Source organism: Prionailurus bengalensis, chromosome B2, assembly GCF_016509475.1.
Source record: "Prionailurus bengalensis isolate Pbe53 chromosome B2, Fcat_Pben_1.1_paternal_pri, whole genome shotgun sequence".
Taxonomy (NCBI): domain Eukaryota; kingdom Metazoa; phylum Chordata; class Mammalia; order Carnivora; family Felidae; genus Prionailurus; species Prionailurus bengalensis.
Window position 1 is genome coordinate 40,879,900 of NC_057349.1, and position 25,293 is coordinate 40,905,192.

General features: G+C 41.1%; 1 protein-coding gene across 3 annotated transcripts in view; it reads right to left on the bottom strand.

Moving 5' to 3' along the window:
- Window positions 1-918: 918 nt before the first annotated feature.
- Window positions 919-25,293, bottom strand: part of ZNF318 (zinc finger protein 318) — a 33,091-nt gene continuing 8,716 nt past the window's right edge. The window contains exons 3-10 of one of the 3 annotated variants that reach the window (XM_043591474.1): window positions 24,106-24,745; window positions 21,702-23,144; window positions 19,930-20,029; window positions 17,727-18,031; window positions 12,899-13,102; window positions 12,340-12,439; window positions 11,269-11,387; window positions 6,557-10,978 (exon numbers count right to left, since the gene is read on the bottom strand). In XM_043591474.1, the coding sequence (XP_043447409.1) occupies window positions 7,670-10,978; window positions 11,269-11,387; window positions 12,340-12,439; window positions 12,899-13,102; window positions 17,727-18,031; window positions 19,930-20,029; window positions 21,702-23,144; window positions 24,106-24,745 (6,220 nt within the window). In that variant the 3' untranslated portion in view covers window positions 6,557-7,669. Of the gene's footprint in view, window positions 1,747-6,556; window positions 10,979-11,268; window positions 11,388-12,338; window positions 12,440-12,691; window positions 12,790-12,898; window positions 13,103-17,726; window positions 18,032-19,929; window positions 20,030-21,701; window positions 23,145-24,105; window positions 24,746-25,293 lie in introns of those variants that run through there. The other 2 variants (XM_043591477.1, XM_043591475.1) reach the window with 2 other exon arrangements.

Sequence of the window (25,293 nt, forward strand, 5' to 3'; positions counted from 1 at the left end):
ATCTTATCATTATAATATGTGTGAACTCTAGCATATCAAATAAAAGTTCAGAGGGAAAATATTACTCTAAAAATGTTCCCTTTCTAGGGGTGCCTGGGTGGCTCAGTCGGTTAAGTGTCCAACTTTGGCTCAGGTCACGATCTTGTGGTCTGTGGGTTTGAGCCCCGCGTCAGGCTCTGTGCTGACAGCTTGGAGCCTGGAGCCTGCTTCGATTCTGTGTCTCCCTTTCACTCGGCCCCTCCCCTGCTCACATCTGTGTCTGTCTCTGTCTCTGTCTCTCTCTCTCTCAAACATTAACAAATTAAAAATTAAAAAAAATAGTAAAATAAAATAAATAAAAATGTTCCCTTTCCCCCTGCCCATCCCCCAGATCAGCACATCTTAAAGGTGGACCTCAGATACCACTGGAGAATGCAAGCAGGAACAGTTAAGAATGAAAGCTGTGACCAAACACCTGATTGTCCCTGAACAGAGGAATGTGGTAGCTGATGAGAAACAGGTCTTGGGTTGAAGCAAGGGAGAGAAAGTAGAAAGTGGTGGTGACAAAGTGTTGGCAGCCCTGGCACCAGAATGCTTTCCATTGCTTCATCCACAGGGTCATACCTTAGGAATGAGTAGTCCTTAACTGACAGAAGCTCAACAGCCAGAGGCCCTGAGATACTTTTTACCCCTTATCCCCTTACTTCTTATTCCTTTGGTGGCTTTGGTTGTATATTATGCAGTTCTTTGTACTTGTAGTGTTACAAGTATTCCCAAAACTTACCCAAACCACAGATTTATTTGGGTAGTAAATTAGACCTCTGGGACTCTAAAAATGCCTGGATTTACAAATCATGAACAAAAGTAGGCTAAGAGTTTTAAGGGCAAATCTGGATCAGGGGGAGCTCAGATTTAAATGAATCTCAGAGTTTAAAGGACTTAAAGGTCAGCTAAAATTTTATTTGATTTTGGTTTTCTTCCTCCACAGTCCCAAAGTGCAAAAAGGAGTAAATAAAGTACCTACTAGCATTTTAGATAGAGAGTAAGGGGTTTCCCTGGTAGTTTGAAATGATGCTTGCCCGCTTCTGTGTACTAGATGTTTCAGTGAGTGTAGGAGAGGTAGTAAGTCTGAATGAAAAGTGGTAGACAGCGGTCCTGAAGTCAGAAATCCTGAAGTCAGGATTTTTCAAACACTACCTTTTGTGATTGTCTCCCCATCCCTCTGCCTCGTTTGTCCATTCATACCCCACTCCTCTAAGGACATGCCAAATTTTTACCTTGATTCTTAAATGGACAAGAATGAAACTGAGACAGTAGATGTTCTACTTGCTGGGAACACTGGGGCCCCTGGATCCAGGACGGATGAGAAGACCTGAACTCCACAGCTTTAACGTAAGTGTGGCACAAAATGAGAGATGGAAGTTAGGAGATAATTGGAGATGAGGAGTGGCAAGTTTAAAATATACATCTATATGCCTATCCTTATCTCGTCCCTATTCTACTGCTACAAAAATACAGACATACATACTCGCTCACCCAATTCACCACTTCCTGGCAGTTAAAAACACAGGGTCTTCTCCACAACCCATTCCTGCCCCAGCAGTCATACCCACCTTCTGAAAGTCAGACCTTAGAGGTGACTACCTACTGGCCCCAAGGGCGCTCATCATTTCTTTGGTCTCTGTGGCTTCTATCCCTGCCTCCCTGAGGCAGAGATGTCTTCTGCAGTCCTTCCTTCTGGAAATCTGAAGACTTCTGCAATTGCTCCTGAAAAGAAAGGAAGAGAGGCGGGCAAAAGTCAGTAAACATCTTCATAATCATCCTTATGTAGGTAGGCTGTTGGAGAGCTGGGTGGAACTTTAGCAGGGGCAGAGTATCAGAGGAGATGAAAGAAAATACCTCAATATGCTTGACTTTACCTCTTTGCCATCTTTCTCCATATCCTCTATCATGTAACTCTGCCTCTACTTTCACCCTGCTGATTCACTTCCCTTAAACATGCTCATTTCCATTGTTTTCTACAAAACACCTTTCTCTCCTGATCTTCCACCAGTGGAATGAACAAAAGCCTATAAAGCTTTTAATCAATACATCTAGATATGAATTAACCTTTATCCTCTTGAATGCAGCAAAGACTGTGTGGTATCTTTTGTGTACCTGCATTAAAGTAAGCTTTGTGAAGACAAGTAGCTCAATTTATAGTATTTTATTGCCAAATGCTTGTATACTTGGAAATACATAAACAGCTAAACAGAGGCGGGGGCAAGAGAAAGGGAAGAGGAAAAGAGAAACAAGAAAAGAATAATATTCTTCAAGAATGGAGGCTGAAGAATGTACATTGCCCAGCCTTGATGGGAATACAGGAATTTAGGGAGTCTTGAAGGAAAAGCAGCAGGACCTATTTATAATGATAGAGAACTGGTAAGAATGAAGACAGGGATCCACTGAGTGAAAGAGACACATATTTAAAAATACACACACAAAGGAAAAAAAAAAAATCTGGTCTACAATTCCACAGCACCAGATAACCCTTACTGACATAAAGTTACATATTTTACGTGTGTGTGTGTGTACTTATTTTATATGTGCGTGAAATATTTATATTTTATATAAAATGGTCAGGATGTTGAAACAAAAATAGAGAGTAAGAAGTGAAAGCATCCCTCCTCCTTCTACCAACAGCAAACTTTTTGCTTTTTTTTTTGTTTCCTTCCGGAAATCAAATGGCAGCTTGGCTTAGTTTTTATGAGGTGACAAAGAGGATGTTGCGCCAAATCAGAGATGTGGGTTTGACTGACTGACTTCAACGCGCCTATAAAATCTGGCTGGAAGGAGAAAGGTAGCCATCTGAAAATTAGAGTCCAAAAGTCTTTTATTGGTAACTCTAAGGTCAGTTTATCCCCATTCCTACCCTCAATTTTTCTTCTAGGAGCTTCAGGGGCAGTGTGTCCCCCTCCTGGCCAGAATGCTGTTCAAATGAAGAGGCCACTGGCAGCCTTGATATGCATTTGCTGTTATAGGCAGTGCTTTGTATACAAAGATCCAGGACAGAAGCAGTCTTTTGGAGTGCTAAGTACCCAACAAATACAATCAGCAGTTTGCAGCTTTTACCCACTTATAAATTGCCGAGTATTCAAAATCAGTTAACAAAAAATAGCTACTATTACCACATTGATTCTTTTAACGAATTTTTATTGAGCACTCTTATGTGGGTCAGGCAACTGTGCACTGGGAATACAATCATGAAAAAACTGTAAGCAAAGACAAACTTCTTGCTTTGGAGAGTTTATAATCTAGTTGTGGGGGAAGGCATATATTGATCAAATAAACACATAAATGTAAAATTAAAACATTAATTGCTACAATGAAAACATACAGAGTCCTCTGAAAGTGTATAAGCATTGAGGGCAAACCAGGATGGGAGTGATTTTTTTTTAAATGATAGATTTTCATTATCAGTTCCAGTGCTTGGCTTATCAATGAACAGTTACCATATACAGAACTTTTTTGGTTAAAAATTCCATAAACGTTATTACAAAATTAAACTCTAAAGAAATGTGTTCACAATCCCAAACTATTTTCATTTGTCCATGTTCTCACAAAATTGTTAATAAATGAAGACCTTGCTTAGGTTCTCTCTTATCCCAAGCTTGGCAGGTATGTTTTGTTAAGGTGAAAACCAAGGTTTAGGGATATTTATTTTCTTTTTTATTTTTTTTTTTATTTAATGTTTATTTATATTTGAGACAGAGAGAGACAGAGCATGAACGGGGGAGGGTCAGAGAGAGAGAGGGAGACACAGAATCTGAAGCAGGCTCCGGGCTCTGAGCTGTCAGCACAGAGCCCAATGCGGGGCTCGAACTCAGGAACCATGAGATCATGACCTGAGCCGAAGTCGGACGCCCAACCGACAGAGCCACCCAGGCGCCCCGGGATATTTATTTTCTACATAAGCTCTAGATCCAACATAGGGCTTGAACTCATGGCCCCGATATCAAGAGATGCATACTCTACTGACTGAGCCAGCCAGGTGCCTCGGGTATATTTTTTAAAAACCCATCTCACAGGGTGCTTCGATGGCTCAGTTGGTTGAGCATCCAATTTTGGCTCAGGTCATGATCTCATGAGTTCAAGTACCATATCAGGCTTGCTGCTGTCAGCACAGAGCCTGCTTCAGATCCTCTGTCCCTCTCTCTTTGCCCCTCTCCTGCTTATGCTCTCTCTCTTAAAACTAATCATTAAAAAAATATATACCCATCTCACTTCTTTATAGGCTGTCTCCTCTCTGAACATGCCTCTTTTTATTTTTTAAACACATACTTAATGTCCCTATAGGATGCCTGTTTTTGTATGTCCAACCATCCCTGCTGCCCAATGCCTCACCATTCTTCCGCAGTCCCTGAATCTGGCAGTTGATAAATGGACATATGTCCTGGCATGCTTTGGTACCAAAGCATTACCTAGCTTTTTGATTTTAATTTTTTTAGAGATGAAGCTGTATTAGGTAAAATGAGAATACTTACCACAAAGATTAAGAGTATTATTTGCCCCGTGAATAGGAGGAAGATGGCTTACGAAGCAAAAGGTCTCCATTCACAAAGCCAAGTGGAATTTGGGGGGGTTATTTACACAAATTAGGTAAAATTAGGTTTGCCCAAATTTAAACCTAACTACTGATAATTTGTTTTCACAGTTGAGAGATTCCAATAAAAACTTTCTGATGTTTGCAGAATATTAAAATAGTTATCTCTGACACCATAAGCGACATACAAAGATTAGGGCCCACTCCTTGCATGTGCCTGTCTCCTAAGGTGAACATTTATTCAGTGCTGTGATAGTGCTGAATAAAAATAGGCCCTACTTTTAGATGCTGGCAACTGGGTTAGAGTTCTGCCTTTCCTATCACAAGGCTTCTCTGGATGGGCTCAAAGCTAGATCCTACTGATCAAAGAGAAAGCCAGCAACACTTCCTGCCCAGACTACAGAATCCTAAAGGCTCTCCTTCTGCTAGTTCAAGGCAGATATGAAGAATACTATTGTTTCTTACAAGTAGGAATCCACTCACTATTCTAGAAAAAGCCTGAAGGTATCAAGTACAAGAAAATAATTCAAAGTACTCCAGCCACAGCTACTTGAATTAGTTCTGTACTGCCTAGATTTTGCCTCTTTTCTCTTCCCTACCGTTCTCCAGTGTCCCTCTCCTAACCTAAAGAGGAAGATTCTGACTCCCTCAGATATAGAATAAGGGTAAGAGATCTGGACAAGATTAACCCCTCTCCACTCTAAACACAACCATCTGTCCCCAAAGGGAGATGAACTCACTAAGTAATATCTGGCATTTTAAACTCTTAGGTTCTCTGATTCCTGTAGATAGGCTGCCAGAATAGGGAAGGAGTAGTTCTCCAGAAAAACAAATACATCTCCGAAGCTCACCTGGGTTTACGTTCATCTAAAGGGCACCTTCTGAGTCAGTCTATTGTTTCTGGGCCAGAAAAGTGCATTAAACTCAAGCTTCAGCCTAAAAAGCAGGCCTAGGAAGACTACTAGGGATGGCATGACCCTGGATACATTTGGTGCTGCAATGGAGATAATGATCCTCATCTTAAAGGAGGGAAAAAAAAAAAATCCCTGTGGCACAGTGAGGTGTGGTAACTTGTCCAATATTACAGCAAGGCAAATGGCTGAGGAACATTCAAGGACTTAACTCTCCCAAATATGTGCCCTTTCCACAACATGAACAACAACAAAGGCCAGGACATCTTCTAAGTAGACATTAGTCAAGGCTTTAGAAAAAGTAAATAGCCTCCCCAAACTCAACCTAGGATTCTGCAGCTCTGCAAACAAGTTAACAGGGAAAAAAATTCCTAGGAAAAAAGATCAGCAACTTTGCATTATTTTTGAGGGAGTGGGTAGAAAACAAGACTCTTAAGCCTCTGTTGAGCCAGGTTATAAATTTCTGACAACAAGAAAGTAAAGAGGAAACTGGGACAGAGATCAGAAAATCTGAGGACTGGGGAGATGGTTAAGCACCCGACTTTGGCTCAGGTCATGATCTCACGGCTCGTGAGTTCGAGCCCTGTGTTGGACTCTGTGCTGACAGCTCGGAGCCTGGAGCCTGCTTCAGATTCTGTGTCTCCCTCTCTCTCTCTCTGCCCCTCCCTTGCTCATGCGCTGTCTCTCTCAAAAATAAACATTAAAAAAAAAGAAAAGAAAAGAAAAAAATCTGAGGACTAAGCTTTCTGATCCCCAAGAGCACCTTCAGCAAGAACATGAATGTTCTATGGGGAGCTCAGCTTCCAGAGCACAGGGAGAGCCAATATAAGAGTTTATGAAAAGCTTCACAATAGGAATATACCAAAACCAGACCACTATTGCCTACTCACTACCCACCCAGGCAGCACTGGGCACAGACTACATAATTTAACAATCTTACATGATGGAAGCAGCCCTAACAAATGGGGGGAAAAAACGACTGGGAGGGAGGAGATAGACAACAGGACAGCAGGAGTTCATTGTTCTAGTTTTCCTGTGGAGTTCAAATGTGTGTGGTTTTCAAAACAAAATCCAGAAAGAAACATGAGGTTAATGCATTTATTCCAAGTAATTAACACATTAAAAATAAAATTAAACTTGTCCAAGCCAACTTATAAATTCTTTAATCTTTTGAACAAAATGTACAACCCCAAACATCACACTATGGTGGAAATAACTTGGGAAAGGGAGAGGTAGAGGAAAGAACACATATGGATTGTGGAACAGAGAATGAGTCCAATCCCAAAACAAGTTTCAGCTCTTCTACCTCTTCAGAACAGAAATGGCTGCTACACAATTTAACACAAAATGTTACTGGATCACAATACAATGAACACAAAGGCTGTTTCAAAAATAAAAGTGACCCAAAAAGCATATCTGCTCCTGGCATTGAGCCATGAATAAGCCTTACCGATTTGTCGTCTTCCAAAAGTGAACCTGCTAGATTTTCTTCATTTATTGAGGCGATTTCCAAACAGGTTTGTGGGTTAGCAGAACCATTTCAAGCAAAGGCAACAGGATAAAGGAAGTGTGGGGTTGACATGGCACAAGGAAGTAAACAGTAAACAAAAGAGCTACTCACGCTGCATTTCAAACAATGTTAAGGCAGGCCCATCCAAATGGAAGCCTAAGAGATGAACAATCCTTCCTTCATTAGTAGTTTTCCATTTCAGCAGGCTTTCTGGTGTTTCTCCCAGAGATCCATCAGCTGCCCAGGAAATTGGGTAGGAATACAACATAGCAATCGAAGTCAGCTCTCTGTCTCCCTCCTCCCCCACATTCCAGAAATGGCAGAGTCAAAGCCAAAATACAATCAATCAAAGCACACTATGTGGTGAGCCAGACAGACATTTGATTTTAATGACAAAGTAGGAGAAAGCAAATTGGCAAAAAATAAAAATAAAAATAATAACAACAGAAAAATACTTTTTTACAGATATGTATAGAAGTTATGACTGATTTGTCTGGTATCTTAAGAAAAAAGGAAAAAAAAGGAAAGAGGTAAACTTTTGGCTTCCATGAACATTTACTGTAAGATGCTTACTGCATCTCTTGGTGTAGGTTCCAGATGAGATAGCCAACTAGTCCTGGATCATCTGGGCACCTGATTTCTAGAAGCCAATTTGATTCATCCACAAGTAGCTCTGGATGTGTACTTTTAGTCATGAACACTGGATTCTGTGTGGTCCTGGGTGGCAGCAACTGAAGCTTCTTGTGCAGTTATTTCCTGAGGGACCATATTGCCTCCAACTATTTGCTCCCTTGTAGGAGACCCTGAAGCCAGAGATTTTGCCAAATTCAAAGGGTGGTCAGTGTCCTCATCTACTTGAGGAATTGCTAGATGTGTGATGGATACTTTCGGTATTTCTAGCTGTAGTGGTCCCGTCTCCGGGGAACTACACTTAGGAGGGTCACCTGGCTCAGAAAGAAGAGAACATATCTTCTCTTTTTGAACTCCAGATGTCCGTGTGACAAATTCAACAAGGTCTGGAAGGCAAGGAGATGGCCCAAGGCCTGCAGGATTAATTGTTTCCGATTCCAATCTGAGTGAATCTTGTTTCTCTAATTGAGAAGTTTCTTCCACTTCTTCAGGCATCATTCCTCCTGCTAATAGGTCAAGTGCTTGGTGTGTTCCCTCTAAGCTCCCCAAACCAAGGTTAACATTTTCTATAGGAAGTCCAGTTTTCAAAATGTTAGGGGTGATCCTTCCACTTCTGGGATTAGATGAGTTTTGTTCACCTTCTGCTCCAAAGTTAAGCACCAGGGTTTTGGGAGAATCTAATGGAAACTCAGAAAAGGATGGGATTGGTTCCAAGTCAGGGAGAGTGGAGGGATTACATCCTATAGGTGACATAGAATTTTCTTCACACACTTTCTGAGACAGGACATTTGGGGATCTATGTGCTTGGTCTACCCGAGTATTGCAGAAATCAACACCCATATCCCCCAGGTTCCCCAGGGCAGCAAGCTCTTCTACTTTTAAGTCTGTAACTGCAAAGTCTTCTAAGGCCTTGCTTTCTATTGTCACTGTTAATTCTGGATGGACATCTTGTAGCTCCAGGGTTTCTGTTTCTGGTTTCTCTGGGTTCTCCCAGGTCTCTGACTTATTATTTTCATCCCAAACAGTCAGTTCATAAATCATTTTACCCTGCAAGTCTTTTGATCTTTCTCTCTGGAGTTTGAGGCTTCTGTAACTTGTCCTGGAAGAAGATTCTGGAGCTGAATTTTCTAGCCACTCTTCATTACCAGTTGAAACTCCTTGTTCCTGTGCACTATCTGTTAAACACATATCTGATCTGGCTGGGGACTGGAGAAGCAATTCCGGAGCAGAAACTTTCACAGGTATATCTTGTGGGTTCTGGAGTAAAGACCTAGCTTCTGGTGGAAATGAGTCTATTTTTGCCTTTGTGGAAGAGGGAGCCTGTGCACTCAAGTCACTCACTACTTTACTTTGAGTTTCACTTACTGTCATCAATTTCCTGGACTGTTCAGCCTTTTTGTCAGTCATTTGCAACTCAGACTGTTCTATTTCTCCCTCCCATGTACATCTGTCCCCATGGTTCAAATTAGAATCCTCTATGCTATTGGGCCCAACACTGATACCTGTTTCCTCTCCTACCATCCCTTCAGAAAGCTTTGGTCTCTTTTCTCTTAGTTTATTGTTTACCTCTACCTCACTTTCCTCACAATCCTTAGATTTGTGGAGCTCTTGAATTTCCTCATCCTGGTTACCAGAGTCTATAAGGTGGGTTTCTACCAACTTCTGAGATTCCATGATATGACAGTGCATATCTGACAGCTGAGGGGCTGGCTCTACACCTGGTGGTCCTGGTTCTCCGAGATCAAGCTCGATTTTTCCTCCTGGAGATATATCCCTATTAGTATCACTCTGGAAGGAGCTAGAAGTCCACATGGCCAAAGTATCTGTCTTTGGGGTAATAGTTTCGTAAGGCCTGCTATGGCACAACCTTGTCAGAGGCTGTAGGAATCCATAGCCACTGCCTCTGTTTTCTGAGTCTGTGTGTTCTACAACTGACCATTTCCCTAGGGACACCAGAGTTTTTGCAGTGGGCTTTTCAGGAGCAGAGATCAAACTTCTATCTGGAGGCAATCCCTCTTGGGATGTACTGTTGTTCAAAGTGGAAGTGGAAGAGGTGTCTGAACTTTCGACTCTAGAAAGAGTGCTATTTTCCCCATTGGCCAACAGACCGCCACTCAGCTTAGTCTCAGGGGCCCCCTTTCCACCACTACTGTAGAATATATCATATAGGTCCTTAGCATTGGCTGTGGCTAAGCATGAATTTCGCTTTTCCAATTTTTTGGCTTGTTCACTGAACACACTTGAGAGGGGAGGTGGAGGACGCACTAACACAGAGAAGAGGGTCTGGTCTCGGTCACTCTCACTCACCCCAGGAGCTGTCTCATCGGAAGGAATGGCAGCTGGCTGTGCCGACGCCATGATGGCTACTGGCAACACAGGATTCAAAATGTTAGGACCCAGGAAGCCAGGGCTGAGAGTGTGAGATACAGCTGGGTTTGATTTGACTGGAGCCAAGACAGCATTTGTCTGAGCAGGAGATGGAGAAGCTAGATGAGGTATAACTGGGGGTGGCGGAGGTGGTGGTGGAGGGGGTGGTGGAGGAGGTGGTAGCACTTGTTCAGGTATATGGGATGGTTCATTCTTTTCAGCCAGTACCATTTTTTCCTCTGGAGACCCTTTTAGAATCACTTCTTCCCCACCAAATGCTTTGGAGATGATATCAGGAGGCAAGAGAAGATCAGCTGAAGACTCTTTAACCACTGGCAGAGGCTTAGCAGTAGTTCCAGAGGATTTGATGGACAGAAAGGTGTTAAGAGGAGCTGGCTTGCTCACTGTGGCTGAACCTGACTTGCGGAGTACTGTGGATGGGATAGGCAGGTTGGGTCGGATCTTAGTCTGGGTTGAAGTTGTCACAACGGGCATCCAAGGGCTCGTATGTGCAACAACTGTTTTCCCAGAGAGCTTGATTTTGATGGGCTTTGCCTTCCCAGCCTCAGCTTTCCCATCCTCTTTGTCCTTACTGTTTTCCACAACCTCTTCCTTAGGAATACTTGGGACCATTGAACTTTTTTCCTCCTCTTTTTCTGGCTTCTTCCAGCTGAATTTCCCAAAAGATGTTGGTGATTCTTTCTTTACCTCTTCCTTTAATTGCAGTTTGATGCTACCCTTCCTTTTATTTTCAGCCTTTTCAGGGGAGTTCCCACCCTCAGAGAGTTGGTCCTCTAATTCCTCAGAGACTCTGTCATCCTCTTTTACTTCCTTCAAGACCTTTGCCTTTTTTTCTTTCTTCTCCTCCTTTGGTTTCTCACTAAGTTTGCGCTTTAGCTCGTTCTGCCGTCGCCGTTCTGTCTCTAGGACCACAGCCAAGCCAGCTTGGCGGTCTAGATTCCGCCGCTCCTCATACAATGGGTTTTCAACCACATATTTCTGGGAAGAGAAAACATAAAGGCTCAACAACTGGTCAAAATACAATAAGAAAGAAAATCTTGGCCCTGCTACTACTGGAATTCAATTGGTAGAAACCCCTAGAGTCATCTTCTTCAAGGATATAGATGGTTCTACCAGGTCAGCATCTCTTATTAAGACTGACAAGAACTTCCTAGAGATTACATGGAATTTGAAGTATTAACAACTTTTTCTGGCTCTGAAGTGGTTTGACAAAGTCAAAAGGATTACTGGAGAAAGTAGGAAACTCCACAACTACTACAAAGACCAACCTTGTATTTCTCATTGTGTTGGTGACCCTTCACATGTTGCTCTCCGGAAATTGGATCCCCCAAAAATTCCTCACAGAGCTGGCAGTAATATCCAGTGATGGGAATCAGAAACTCAGACCCTGGAAGAAGTAGAAGTCAAGAAAATAAGTCATTCCCACCCAGGACGTCAGTAAAGGAAATCCCACTTCCCTTTGCAGTAAAAAAGTTAATGGTATATAGGACCTTACCCACTTTCCAGTCAGAAATGGCATTTAGATGAATCCAAATGGCACAGTTTTCCCAATTTAAAGCTTCAACTCAGGACCTCTAGCCCTTCTACCTCTTGGGAACACTAACTGGTTAATTCAGGAGTTTTCTGTGCCAGACTCATTTCTGTTGTTGACTCTCCTCAAACTCCAACTACCACTAAGCATTGTAGGATGCTAGCTCAGTACCATTTGTATGAGGATCTCTCATGTTGGTATTGACTCAGGAATCTACCTTCTATAGATCTAAAGGATGGAGCAGCGTTGACTACTTACAAAGGTAAGAAATTGAGAAGTAAAAAGACAAAAGAAACTTTCTACTTCTCAACTTATCCCCAATAACAACTATTCAAAAATATTTTCTAGTTCTTAGTTGAAAAGGCAGTTAAATTACCATACCTTTTACTGTTCTTTATTTACGTGGACTCTAAATAAATGAGATTTTAGTGCATAAATCAGTGACGAAAAAAAGTATACATATATTAAAAAAAAATTTTTTTAAGTAGGCTCCATGCCCAACATGGGGACTGAACGCATAACCCTGAGATCAAGAGCTGCATGCTCTACCGACTGAGCCAGTAGTATGTGGTATGTATATGTCACATGTGTTAGAATTTTGGCCATATGAGTAGAGAGCATTCTTGTCTTACAGATCTCTATTTCTTTAGACTCTAGTACACTGTTTTGCACATAGAAGGCATTCTTACACCGTTGTTAACAAAACAGTTATGTCTCATCCTATGCTGCTTCCTAGTACCTAGTTCAGGGACACCTCTTCTTTGGCTAAATGTAAGGAAACTACAAGTGGAGCCAGGGGGGAACATACCTTTTGCAGGAACAGTTATCTTGTCAGTACGTTTTACAGCATCTTGCTTGGCCTCACTCTGGGTCTTTGAAGCCCAAGGTCTGTTGTAGGGATCCAGTGTCTATTTGCAAGAGGCAGAGGTGCTCACATAACAGCACTAAAACTCAATGACCCCTTTTCTTTCCTTTTTCTCCCCCACACCAGGGGGGACCAGAAGCCCCCAGGTACCCACCCCCACCCTCTCTGCGAACTGTTTAAACGGAAATCACCTGTGGAAAAGGTAAACACATGTTAGAGCAAGTACTAGCAATAGATAAAATGAAACAAATAATCAGGTACTCAAGGAATCAAAAGAGGCAGAAGCCTCACTTACACTTGTCATGGTGTTTAGTTACAGGCAGGTCCCCTGGACTGAGCCCTGGGGATGGTGTCTCCTTTGTTGGTATCTCTTGGCTCTTCAGATTGGGGCTCCTGCCCATATGAGAATGTTTCATTTTCCAGCTTTGTAATGCAGATGGGGGTATAGACGTTTGAGGGGAAGGAGGGCGAGAATGGAAAGAACAGTGGGCATGATACCTACCTGTGTGTGCTTCTTATTGTGCATATGAGTGAAGAAGTCAAACATGGTCCCACAGATGGTGTTGCAGTCTTTGCACCAGTGATTGCCAGCATCATAATACTCATAGGCAGCAATGGGCTGATCAGAATGCTTAGTAGCTGGCTGGAGGCTCTCAGCAGGCTTGGGGCTCTTAGTATGGGAATTCTCACTGTTTATTTTGGATTCCTAGAGGGAAAACACCTGCACTCAGAAGGAATTCAAGGTAGTCTAGACCTGTCTTCTCTCAGAAAAAGCAAGCAGCTTACCACTATAATAGATACAGGGCCATATGACCGTATTTCCAGGGCCTAAATCTATATAAACCAGGGAAAACCCGAGAAATCTGTCTGCAAGGCTCAAACAGAACTAGACTCCATAGTGCTGCCTTACCAGGGAGAATACATCATAATGGCAATATACTTACTTATGTATCCCAAAATATTTAGAAAAATACTCAATATTATGGAAACACTGGCTGCCTCTGGAGAAGGAAGTAGAGAACAAAGATGGACAGGAGTCTTTTTATTATATACCCTTTGGTAGATGTTGAATGTGTTCTCTATGCAATTAAATATGTTAAATTTAAAAATCATAATGACAACTACGAAGAAAAGAAAAAACAATATGGAAAAGGTAACTGACAGGTTAAGCAAATGCAGGAAAACAAGTCAAAGTCACATCCAGGGACACAAAACTGGAAAGCAGGGTGGGCACTGTGCACAGATAAAGCAGACAGTCATCTACATGGAATGACTTAAAAGAATCTGGGTAAAATATTTCAAACTGCCTAAAATACCATCTTTAGAATTTAACACCTTTGAGTTAATGTGAATCCTCTTTTAAAACATATCAACTCTCCAGATTAAGTTATCAGTAATAAATACTTTAATATGAATTCATGTGTCAGCAAGCTGGGAATAAGGTACTTAGGAAGTGAGAATCTTGGTTAATGTTGAGGAGTGAGGCACAGAAAAAAATAATTTGGAACACAGGGAGGGTAAGTATGAATGAGGAGACAAGGTCAGAGAACTAGGCACATGGGTTAGTAGGGAGAGGAAGATAGGCTGGAGAAAGAGAAACAATTAGGACTTCAAAGAGAATCTTTCCTTATTAGAGTCTTATTCAAGAGTCACTAAAGAGGGGTGCCTGGGTGACTCAGCTGGTTAAGCATCTGACTTTGACTTACGTCATGATCTCCTGGTTTGTGGGTTCAAGCCCCTCATTGGGCTCACTGCTGTCAGCGCAGAGCCCACTTCAGATCTTCTGTCCCCTTCTCTCTATACCTCCCCTGCTTGTGTTTCTCTTTCTCTCTCTCTCTCAAAAATAAATGAACATTTAAAAAACTTTTTTAAAAAAAGAGTCACTAAAGAAATCACACCCAGCAGGTAAGGGATGGGTTCGTGTATACACTGCTGGCAAGTACTGACTGGCGCTATCTTTCTGAAAAATAATCTAGGAATACATATTACATATCTCAAAATTCTTCATACCCTTTGACCTAGCAATTCTACTCCTTGACATTTATCCAAAGTAAACAATTTTGTCAAACAGGAGGTTATTTGACTGGTTAAATAAATTTTGGTATCCATACAATAATTTCAAATTAAGGTCATTTAAAATATTATAAGGGCACCTGGGTGGCTCAGTCACTTAGGAGTCCAACTCTTGATTTCAGCTTGGGTCATGATCTCATGGTTCATGAGATCGAGCCCCGTGCAGGGCTCTGCATTGACAGCACGGAGTCTGCTTAGGATTCTCTCTCTTCCTCTCTGCCCCCCTCGCCACAATTAAATAAACTGTAAGAAAATATTTTAAAAATAAATTATAGAAATCTATTTATTAACATGGCAAGATGTTCATGATATACTGAAAAAGCAAGTAACTAAATACATTTGAATAATCAAAAAGGCTATGCAAATAGGACACAATGTCAAATATCATCTTATCCAAACAACTTTCTGTAACTACTCATATTCCTTTATCCTGTTTTTTTTTCTTTCTTTTTTTTTTTTTTTTTAGGCATTTATCATCACCTAACCTGTACTTGCTTTTGTATTATCTTTTTCTATTTCATGAGAGTTAGGACCTTGTCTATATAGTTCATTGCTATACTTCCCTCTATCTAAAATAGTGCCTGTCACTTTCTTGGGAGATCAATAAATATCTGTTTAACGAATTATAAACAGAAAATGAATAGCTGGAATAATATACACCAAGGTATTAATGACAGTTGTCTCTAGCTAGATGAATTGTGGACTTGTGTGTGTGTTTATTTTTACGAAATGAATAGAAAGAAAACCTCAAGCCAGCTATGCATTTTAAAGTGAGGCAAAAACAGAAAAAATACCAACCAGAGGAAGGAACAACATTCCTTACTATTGAAATGAATACTAACTTGTAACATATCCATATTAGCTTCAGTGAAAATGAAGCCAAATTCAAATCAAGATGACAGGCCATCATGGGGCTGGTGCATAAATGGACCCCAAACGATGTATAAGTCAACTATAAAGGGTCAGAACTTTTAAGTTCTTCTCCCATCAAAGGCCCTGAACTCAATGACCCTGGTATAAAAAAGAGCATAGTCCTACCTGGTTGAAAAGAAGACTCTCCCAGGAAGGCATAGAAAAATTAGAGCTTGGACGATAGAGGATACAGAATATCCTCTTCTCTACCTCCCCAACATTAACTGAGCACCTACTATGCCCTAGACAAAGTGGATACCATGGGAAACACAAAGATAAATGAGTTTTACTCTTTTATTCTCAGGAAGTTCTTACTTAGTGGAAGAGACAGGTGTGATAACAGACATGATCTTAATTAAGTTTTAAATAAGATAGAATGAAATAAATCTTATACGGTAACCATAATACATTATGAGAGAGCTCACTACATATTTAATATATTAAAGAAGGGGTGGGGTGAGGCACCTGGGTGGCTCACTTGGTTAAACGTCCGATTTTGGCTCAGGTCATGATTTCATGGTTCATGGATTCAAGCCCTGTGTCAGGCTCTGTCTTGACAGCTTAGAGCCTGGAGCCTACTTCAGATTCTGTATCTCCCTTTCTTTCTGCCCCTCCCCTGCTCACGCTCTGTCTCCTCCTCTCTCTGCCCCTCCCTTGCTCACTCTCTCTTGCTCTCAAAATGATTAAACATTTTAAAAAATAACTTTTAAAAGTTTATTTATTTCGAGAGAGAACATGAGTGTGCACACAGGGAAGGGGCAGAGAGAGAGAGAGAGGGAGGGAGGGAGACAGAGAATCCCAAGCAGGCTCTGCCCTGTCAGTATGGAGCCTGATGCATGGCTCAAACTCACAAACCATGAGATCATGACCTGAGCTGAAACCAAGATACAGCCGCTTAACCGACTGAGCCATCCAGGAGCCCCAAAAGTTTATTTACTTTGAGAGAGTGTGCATGTGAGTAGGGAAAGGGCAGAGAGAGAGAATCCCAAGCAGGCTCTGTGCTGTCAGCATAGGGTCTAATACAGGGCTCTATCCCACAACTCTAGGATCATGACCTGATCTAAAACCAAGAGTCAGACACTCAACCAAATGAGCCACACAGGTGCCCCAGCCAGTATGAAATTATAATGAGCAAGGGGAAAAAGAAGCATGAAATGAGGCTGAAGAGGTAGGTAAGGGAGTATTACAATCACTGGCTTATACTTGGAGAAAGGATTAAGAGTATAGCCATATAAGCAAAAATTAAAGGTGGCTTGAACTTGGATGGAAACAAAGATGGTGAGATGGATGAAACTGAGATTTACTTTGCAGGGAGAACTGAAAGAATCTGGCATTGATTTTGTATGGAGCAGTTAAGGAAAAGCAGCACTAAGAAAGCTTTTCAGGTTGTTGGCATGAAAACTCTTGGACACTGGGGCCCTTGAGATGGGTTAACAATGAAGGCAGAAAAGAGGGAGGTTGAGCACATCATTAGTTTGTTTAGTTTAGTTTAGGGTATGTTGACTTTGAAGTGTCTATGAGACAATGAAGTAGAAATGGTGAGTAAACCATTGGACCGCAGGTTTGGATCTCAACAGACTCCTTTGAGTTAGAATATAAAACTAGAAGTTGTCAGCATGGTATTTCAGCGTAGACCTGAATGAAATGACCTAGGGAAAAAGCAGAATTCTGGAGAACTGGGCTATGACTGATTCCTGAAGAACTAAAATATTTAAATATCAGGCAAAACACAATAGGCAGCAAAGGAGACTAAGCAGCAGCAGCCAGCATACTAGGAAGAAAAGAAATGTGAGAGAAGCCAAGGGAAGAAAGCATTTTTAGAGAGAGTGCTTCCCTGTATTAAATACTGCTTTGAAAACTAAAATGTATTCACTGGCTATGCAGCATGGTGGTGACCCTGTTGCTAACCATGAACCCACAAAATGGTATACATAAGTTACAAGAAGATTAGAAGCCAGGCTGGAGTGGGTTAAGCAATAAAGGCTAGAGCAAGAACATGGGGGGCCCTGAATGCTGAGGATTTGGGATTCTATTCTGTGGGCAATGAGAGCTGCTAAAATTCTGAAGTAGAGTCCTGTTGTCTGACCTACGCTTTACAAAAATAACTTCAACAAGAGTAAGAACAGGTTGGAAAAGGAATCTAAGAAAATGGTTAGAAGGCTTCTTTAGGAGCCCATGGAAATAAAAGATATAACAGAAACAGAAAGGGGCACCTGGCTGGCTCAGTCAGTAGATCATGCAACTCTTGATCTCATTGTTATGAGACTGAGCCCCACACTGGGCATGGAGCCTACTTAAAATTAAAAAAAATTTTTTTTAAAGAAATGGAAAAGTTGAATTGTTACCTTGCTATTTGAAGAGGAGCTTGAGGATGATGACACTTTTTCTGGGCTCTTAGATTTTTCTGCTTTCCCAGCCTTCTCTGTAGTCTCTTTACTGTCATTTGAAGACTTTTGGGATTTATCCAAAATGTTTATTCCCAAGATCTGAGCCACTTTGTCCAGTTCAGACTGCTTCTTTTCTGCCTCTTCTGCTTCTTGTCGAAGTTCTGCAATGTCCTTCATGATGTTATCCTGAAGCCGACTCACCTCCACCAGGAGTGGGTCTTTGTGGCCATCCTTCTCCCTTCGTTTCTTGCGCAGCATTTCTCCTGAGCAGATGAATGTCAAAAGAAAGAAACACAAGGAAAGTAAGACAGGTCATTTTTCTGTTACAAGTAGTAATCTCCCAAGAGTCTATGGTCAGAAAATCTTTTCCCTTACAACTTTCCTTTATAAAGGCAAGAAAGACTCTCCTATCACATGGGCTAGTTTAGGTGAAGCTTCTATGGAGGTAAAGGATGAGTGATTACATTATCTCTTATGTAGGAGTTATTAGCTAAGGATCTACAAGCAGGCTTCAGGAGATCCATGAATCCCCAAAATGGTATATATAAGTTTATGTGCATTTGTCTTTATGTTGTTAACTATGAATCCAGTGACGGTCTTCTTCAGAGAACCAAGGAATTATTCAGAGGACGAAAAGAATTCAGTTACATATTTGACTTTACCTGATTTAAGGACCCTTTACCAGTACCTACACTGAGTGTTAGGTTTTGCCTCAGGTTCACCTAATGTTATCTCCTATTCCAAACAGAAGGTCCTCATGAAATAATCTTCACAGGATTAATAACTAAATTTCTTATCCATAAACAGTCCAAATCCAAACAGAAGAAAGTGTATCTTCTCTCACTCTCTATCATTCCAAGCTGTCATCAAGCTGTAATATTTAGAAGCCTTATTATGTTCTTTCCTCAGTGTGCATGTGAATTCCTAAAGGCACAGGTGAAGAGATGGAATCAAGAGGCATCATGGAACATCTTTTTGTGCAAAAAATAAGGAAGTACTTAAAAAATGATGGAGACATATCAAAGGACACAGGAGACCCTTTAAGGGCTCCCACTGGCCAAATCTGGGGCAATTTGGGCATGAAAATAAATGACAGTATATAATTATAACTTGTTAAATGAAGAATCCATGACTTCACACCAATATAAATGACCAAGAGATGGGAGAGGAGGGATGGGTAGGAAGCTCTTCATCCTAGTAGAAAGCCAACTAATAAAGGTAGAAGGAATAATGAGATTAGAAAATCACTATTTAACAACCATCATAACAAATGATTTAGGCAAGAATCACCAATGAATGCTCAACTAGTGAGAGGAAATTTGAGGACTGACTAAACATTTACACAGTCTAGAAGTATCTCTCCTATAAGTTATTAATTATAAAGGGTAAAATAATAACTTTGCAGCAAAGAAATTCCTGAAGACACCATCTTAACCAAGTGATCAAAGTTGATATCACCAGTAATGGGACAAATTAATACATGATACAAACTCAGCATCACTTCTGTGATGCTCTTGTCAAAAATGCATAACCTAAATTTAATCATAAGGAAACATCAGACAAACCAAAATTAAAGGACATTCTATAAATATGTGACTTCTTTTCTACAATGTCAATGTCATGAACTGTAAAGATCCAGGAAATGTTATAGGAAAAAAAAAAAAAGAGTGAAAGAAATGACAACTGAATGCAACGTATAATTTTCCATTTTCTTTTGCTTTAGGGCATTATTAGGACAGCTAGTGAAATATAAATAAGATCGGTAGACTAGTAGTACACTATGGTTAATTTCCTAATTTTGATAAGTGTACTATGGTTATACAAATGAATGCTTTATTGTTAGGAGACACACAATGAAGTTACTTAGGAGTTAAAGGAGTATCATATATAAAACTTAAAGAATTCAGGAAAAATCACACACATACACAGATTAAGAGGAAAAAAAGGATATAGAAAATATGGTAAAATGCTAATAATCATGGAGAATATCTGAGAATTTTTACACTATTACTGCAACTTTTTATGAGTCTAATTAAGCCAAATTTTTTAAAAAGTGAGGCTTCAGATCACTGAACTTATCTGAGAGTCCCCACAGTTCTCCATTTGGGTCTCCTACTCAAGTTACTACAAAAAGGCACTTATGCACAGGAATGTCTGATACCTTGTTGTTTATGAAGCCGCTCCAATTCAGTCCTGAGGTAGTACATCTTTTTTTGGCGAGCTTCCCGGTCACTCTTTAGCTTTTCCCTCTCTTCAATAACCTGCAAAGTACATAATAGTGTCCTTCAGCCTCCATCATTCTCCTTTTCTACTACTCTCTTCTGTAAGTCCTCATGCCAGATGATACCTGAATCCAAGGACCCAAATGTCTACACAGAGAAGTTCTGACTTCATAACAAAGTTGGTATTTCATTCTGATCCAAATTCCAGAGTAGAATTATCCTCTTCAGAACTACATTGCCCAGAAAGCATTATTTTTATGCAGGAAGCACTGTACTATTAATGTTAACCTAAAGGCACTGACAGCAACTATTAGACAGTGGTTCTGAGCTCAAAGGGAACCATCAAGAAGTGAACTAATGAGTGTTACAGGTGACACATTGTGTTAGTTGCATTACATACATCAATTTATTTAATCCTCATGACATTATCCTTGTTTTACAATAAGAAAACTGAGGTTGTGAAAGATAAAGTAACATATCCAAGGTCATACAGTAAGAAGATTTAAAATCCAGGTATATTAGATAGATAGATAGATAGATAGATAGATAGATAAAATCCAGGTATATATAGCCTAAAGCACACATTTCAACTGTATTACTACTAGTTGATGGAAAAAACAAATATAGTTTGTATATAATGGACTAATGTGGAAAACCTGTATATTATCAGCCCTGACTTAAGTGCTAGGTTCTTGAAGGGGAAGTAAAAGGAAAGCACTCAATCTCCAAACAGTGTCTGTACAGTCTCAGGTTTTGTCTATATTGAACCTTTCCCTCCTCTTTTCCAAAAGGCTTCAACAGAACAAAAGACTGAAGCTCAGAGTATCTAAATGCAATAAAAAATTAAGAGGTGATTTTTGTTTTCTCAAGAATCAGCTAAATTTCTTTTAAACTGGAAAAAAATTGGCCCTCTAATTTTTCCTTTCCTTCTTTTTCTTTAGGTTTTAATTACTTTATTAGCAAACCAAATTTAATATATTACATTTTTACGCTCCTAAACAAAGTGAGTCATTAGTTACTAAGGATCTTTACGTTAAGAATACGCATTAATTTTTCCATTTGAAATTCTGCTATTCTGTATTCCTCATCCCTAATTTTTACCTGCTGTTTTAAAATATCTAGAATTATTACATCATTACCCCAGCCAGTTCCCTTCTTATACCTGAGAACCCAATGAACTTTGTAGTATAAAAACTACTGTTTTTTTTAAGTGTCAAAAAATATGTTGTATTCTTGGACTCTAAAACAAACCAGAAAAAGCAAAGCTGATTTTTTAATTACCAAGCAACAACCAGGTATTAGCTTTTAACCCACATAATCACGACAGGAAATGGATCCAAAATTCACTAAGATGAAAACACATTTACTGATCGTCCTTCACCCAATCCAATTTTGGTTCCTCACTCCCTGACGAGGTCATATTGAAAACTTCAAGGCTCTCAACTCCTACCCATAGTATTCTAAGGCCAATAATTCTGATAGAGAAATAAACTTAAAAAAGAAGTCAAGAAATCACAGTGGGACCTAGGGCTAGAATTTAGTTTAGTCCTAATGAGAAAATGTGAGAAAAACAGAGGGAGTATATACATTACTTAGAGTGAGGACAGCAGCCTCCAAAAACTTAAAAGGGCCTTACACCCTCTGAAAGGCAAATACCAATTTATGTTAAAATAGAAGACTCAGGCACAGGATGCCCAAAGCTAATATTCACCTTCTGCTTCTGGGAAGCACGGTTCTTCTCATCAGAGATCTTCTCCGGATTATATCTTATGAGTGATGGGATGGACACCTGGACAGGCACTTGAGCAGTAGGAATTGAGCCTAGCACTGACTCCTCCTGCTTGGGCTCATCAGGAGTCACAGTGGGGATCACACGGAGATTGGGACGGCTACGAGTAGGCTGTTTGGTAACTGGCATTACCCTGTGTGGTTCAGGTAGAGAGTGGTTTGATGGTTGAGAGGCAGGGTACATGGGCCACCTGGAGGCTGCATATGCCATGTAGTGCCTATAGGCATCAAAGGAAGCAGGGGGAATGGCAGGTCCCTGATAGTTAGGAGGTATCCGAGCTGCAGCAAACTGAGAGGCCCTTGGCATATGAAACTGTGATAAAGAAGCAGGATGTGGAAGTCTAATTGGGGCAGATGGGGCTGATGGTAACATGCATCTGACTGCCACAGATGACTGAAACCCACTGCCAACCACCTCTGGTCCTGCAATATGACCCACTGAATGGTCAGACTTTAGGAATGGGGGGCTGTTTTTTGTGAGCAGGTAAGGGTCTACAGGGGAGACTGGATGTGGATGGGACACCTCTGGGGAGTGGGTATTGCTATGGTGTGCCTCTCTGCTCTCCAGTCTGTGAGGCTCTGAGGAGTGCCGATCAGCTGAGAAATGGTGGTCAACTGAGGAACAGCGTTCTGCTGAAAAGTGCCGGTCAACTGATGGACGGCGGTCAGCAGAGGAACGTGATGGTTTCTTGCCATGAAGTCGTTCCTGAGTGCGTGCGGCCAGTTTACTAATCTCTGCTACCCCAATATCCAGCCCTATGGTCTTGAGCAAGTCATGAATCTTGGCATATTCTGGATTGGTGTCTTCTATTGATTCTAGTTTTACAGCTGGAGCTGAAGAGGGCAGGGAGCTTGCCTTCTGTCTCATGACTTCATTCTCAGAGCTCCCAAGGGGCTTTGGTGGAGATTCTGCCTTTAAATCCTCTTCTTCGTCCCCATAGAGAAATTTCTCCTCATCCTCAATGTCAGGGAAACTACGGCGCCTTTTTTCCTGTGTACTGGTAGAATCTGCCAACATGCTCAAAATGCGGGAAAAACCACTGCCATCCTGGCTAGCTCTCTCATGGGGCAGCAAGAAGTCTGTGTGTCGTTCAGGCCCCTCAGGCTTCATATTCAATTTTTCCTTGTGGCACAGAAAACTTCCAAACTTCTCTCTGAGAGGACTGTTGTCTTTGGGCATCCCAGGGAGGGGACCCCATTGATAGAGGTTGCCCTGAGGTTCTTTCAAGGTAGTCTCTACCATAGTCCCCTTGTTTTCAATTTCTGAGGCAAAAGCAGCAATAGCACCACTTAGTGGAAGAGATGGGTGACCAGAGTAGACAGGGTGATCCTGGCTGGGGCTGGTATTGCTGGAAAAACTCTCAAGCTGTAAAGACAGACACAACTGATTTAGCCTCTATGTAGAATCTCAGAAAACTAGTAACTGAGACAAATACTTAAATAGTTGGTTCTTCTTGAATAAATAGGGGGATGCTAAGTATGAATGAAAGGGAGGTACAGTATCCTTAGGCAGGTTCAAGATTTGGGTCTCCATCTCTCCAGATGCTTCTGCTGTAGCAAGGGGAAACAGGAAATAAAGTAGATTGGCATGAATCTTTACTTTTGCCCATTTCTTGTACTCCTTACCAAGCAATACGAATTCAAAAGGATTTTAGAGATATACTCTAGCTTACTTGTTTTTTTTCTATGGGTCCCTCAAAGGGGGGGAAAAACATATAAAAGTGGAGCCACTTTGAAGTGAGATAAGGAAACTCTGAAACCTAACTGATCAACCTCCCCTTGCTTCCTTACATGCCCTTAGGTACTTCTCCAGAAACTTTTAGCTCCTAGGAGAATAGCTAAAAACTAGCGTTCATGCTTGACCATCTTTTCAAAGATGAGGAAAAAACATCAGGGCCCAGTAACTTGTCTAAAAATCACACAGCATGTAGTGGCAGTGGGATCAGAATCACCTGGTTTCTGGTCTAGTGCCTAGTGTCTACTCATAAATCTTTTCTCTAAAGAGAAATGAGGAAAATTCAGATCATCTACTCTCTTTGCCCTTCAAGCTTCACTTCCAAGAAACCCATATTCAAAGATTCCTTGAGGGCTATCCAATTTAGAGAAAAAAACTTTCAATAAATACTCTCCAAAATGTTTACTTAGCCTAATATATGACAATAGAAGCCCTCCACTGATGCATTATGAGGCCTACAGTTTACTCTGGAGAATCTTGGAAGATACTATATTACAAAGATACCATTAGGGACACAACCCTCAGGAAAGTAACTGAGTTTTAAGATATTAGAGGGACAAGTAAGAGATTCTAGAAGAAATGCAGCAGAGACCTGAATGGAAGGCTCCATGTCCACCTCAATCCGTTTCTTCAGAATTGACTTCTTGGGCATAGCGGATACTTCCTCAGGGCGATGTAAAGAATACCCTGGCTCTGATGTTGTTAGGACACCTGATAGTCCAGGAATAGAACAGCTAGTGTCACCACCATCAACTCCCACTAGCTCCTGACTCAAGCTCCTACTTCGTTCTTCCTCTTCTTCTCGTTTTCGCCTGGCAAGGTCCAGCTCTCGAAACTCAGGATCTAGAAACCTAGGGCTTGGGCTTCGTCTACGCTGTCGATAGTTGCGGGTCCCTGATGAAAAACCTGAGTGATCACCGCCCATGCCATGTATCTTCTCTGTGTCATCATAACGGGGCCGTTTGGCCTCCCGGCTCCTTTCCTCAGGTCGTACAGAGTAGGAGCCTTTGAGTTTATCTCTATTCCGCTCTGTTCCCCGCAACAGCTCATCATGACAACTGATATGGGGACTATAATCAGAACGATGCAAGAAAGTTTCTCTTGTCCGGTAGTCCTCATCAAGTTGTCCCAAGAAGGGACTGAGAGGTCCCTCCTCCCGAGAAATATATCGTTCAAGACCTCGAGAGCACTGGGAACTTCGAGTGAAGACTGAATCATCAGTCAGGTCATCCCTGAGGAAAGAGACAAGCATCAGTGAATACAATGGACTTGGAAAGAGCAAGAGCAAACAAGCCTCTAAGAGGCTGACATTCAGCAAGGGGGCTACAGAATGCTTAGGACAAAAGACAAAAATCATGAAATCCAAGAACAAATCTATGGAACATTTCTTCTCCCTTTCCCCTGGGCATAAGCAGCTTCAATCTCTAACCAAAGGGAACTATTACTATCTATCTAGACAGAACTTTTAGGCTAATCTCTTTGACTAGACTTTGGGGATGCAGAATATCACGAGAGGGTCTGGGAGATGTGAAAACATCACTACCAGACTACAAAAAGTGTGGGTTACACAATTCCATGCTAGTTTAAATTCTAGCTCTTTGCTATCAAAAGTGTGGTCTCAATTAGCAGCATGAGTATTACCTAGGAACTTTTTAGAAATGTGGATCTCAAGCTCCATCCAGGCCTACTGATTCAGAAACTGCATTATTTTAATAAGAGCTTCAGATGATTTGTATGCACTTTTAAATGTGAGAAATGGGAGCACCTGGCTGGGTGGCTA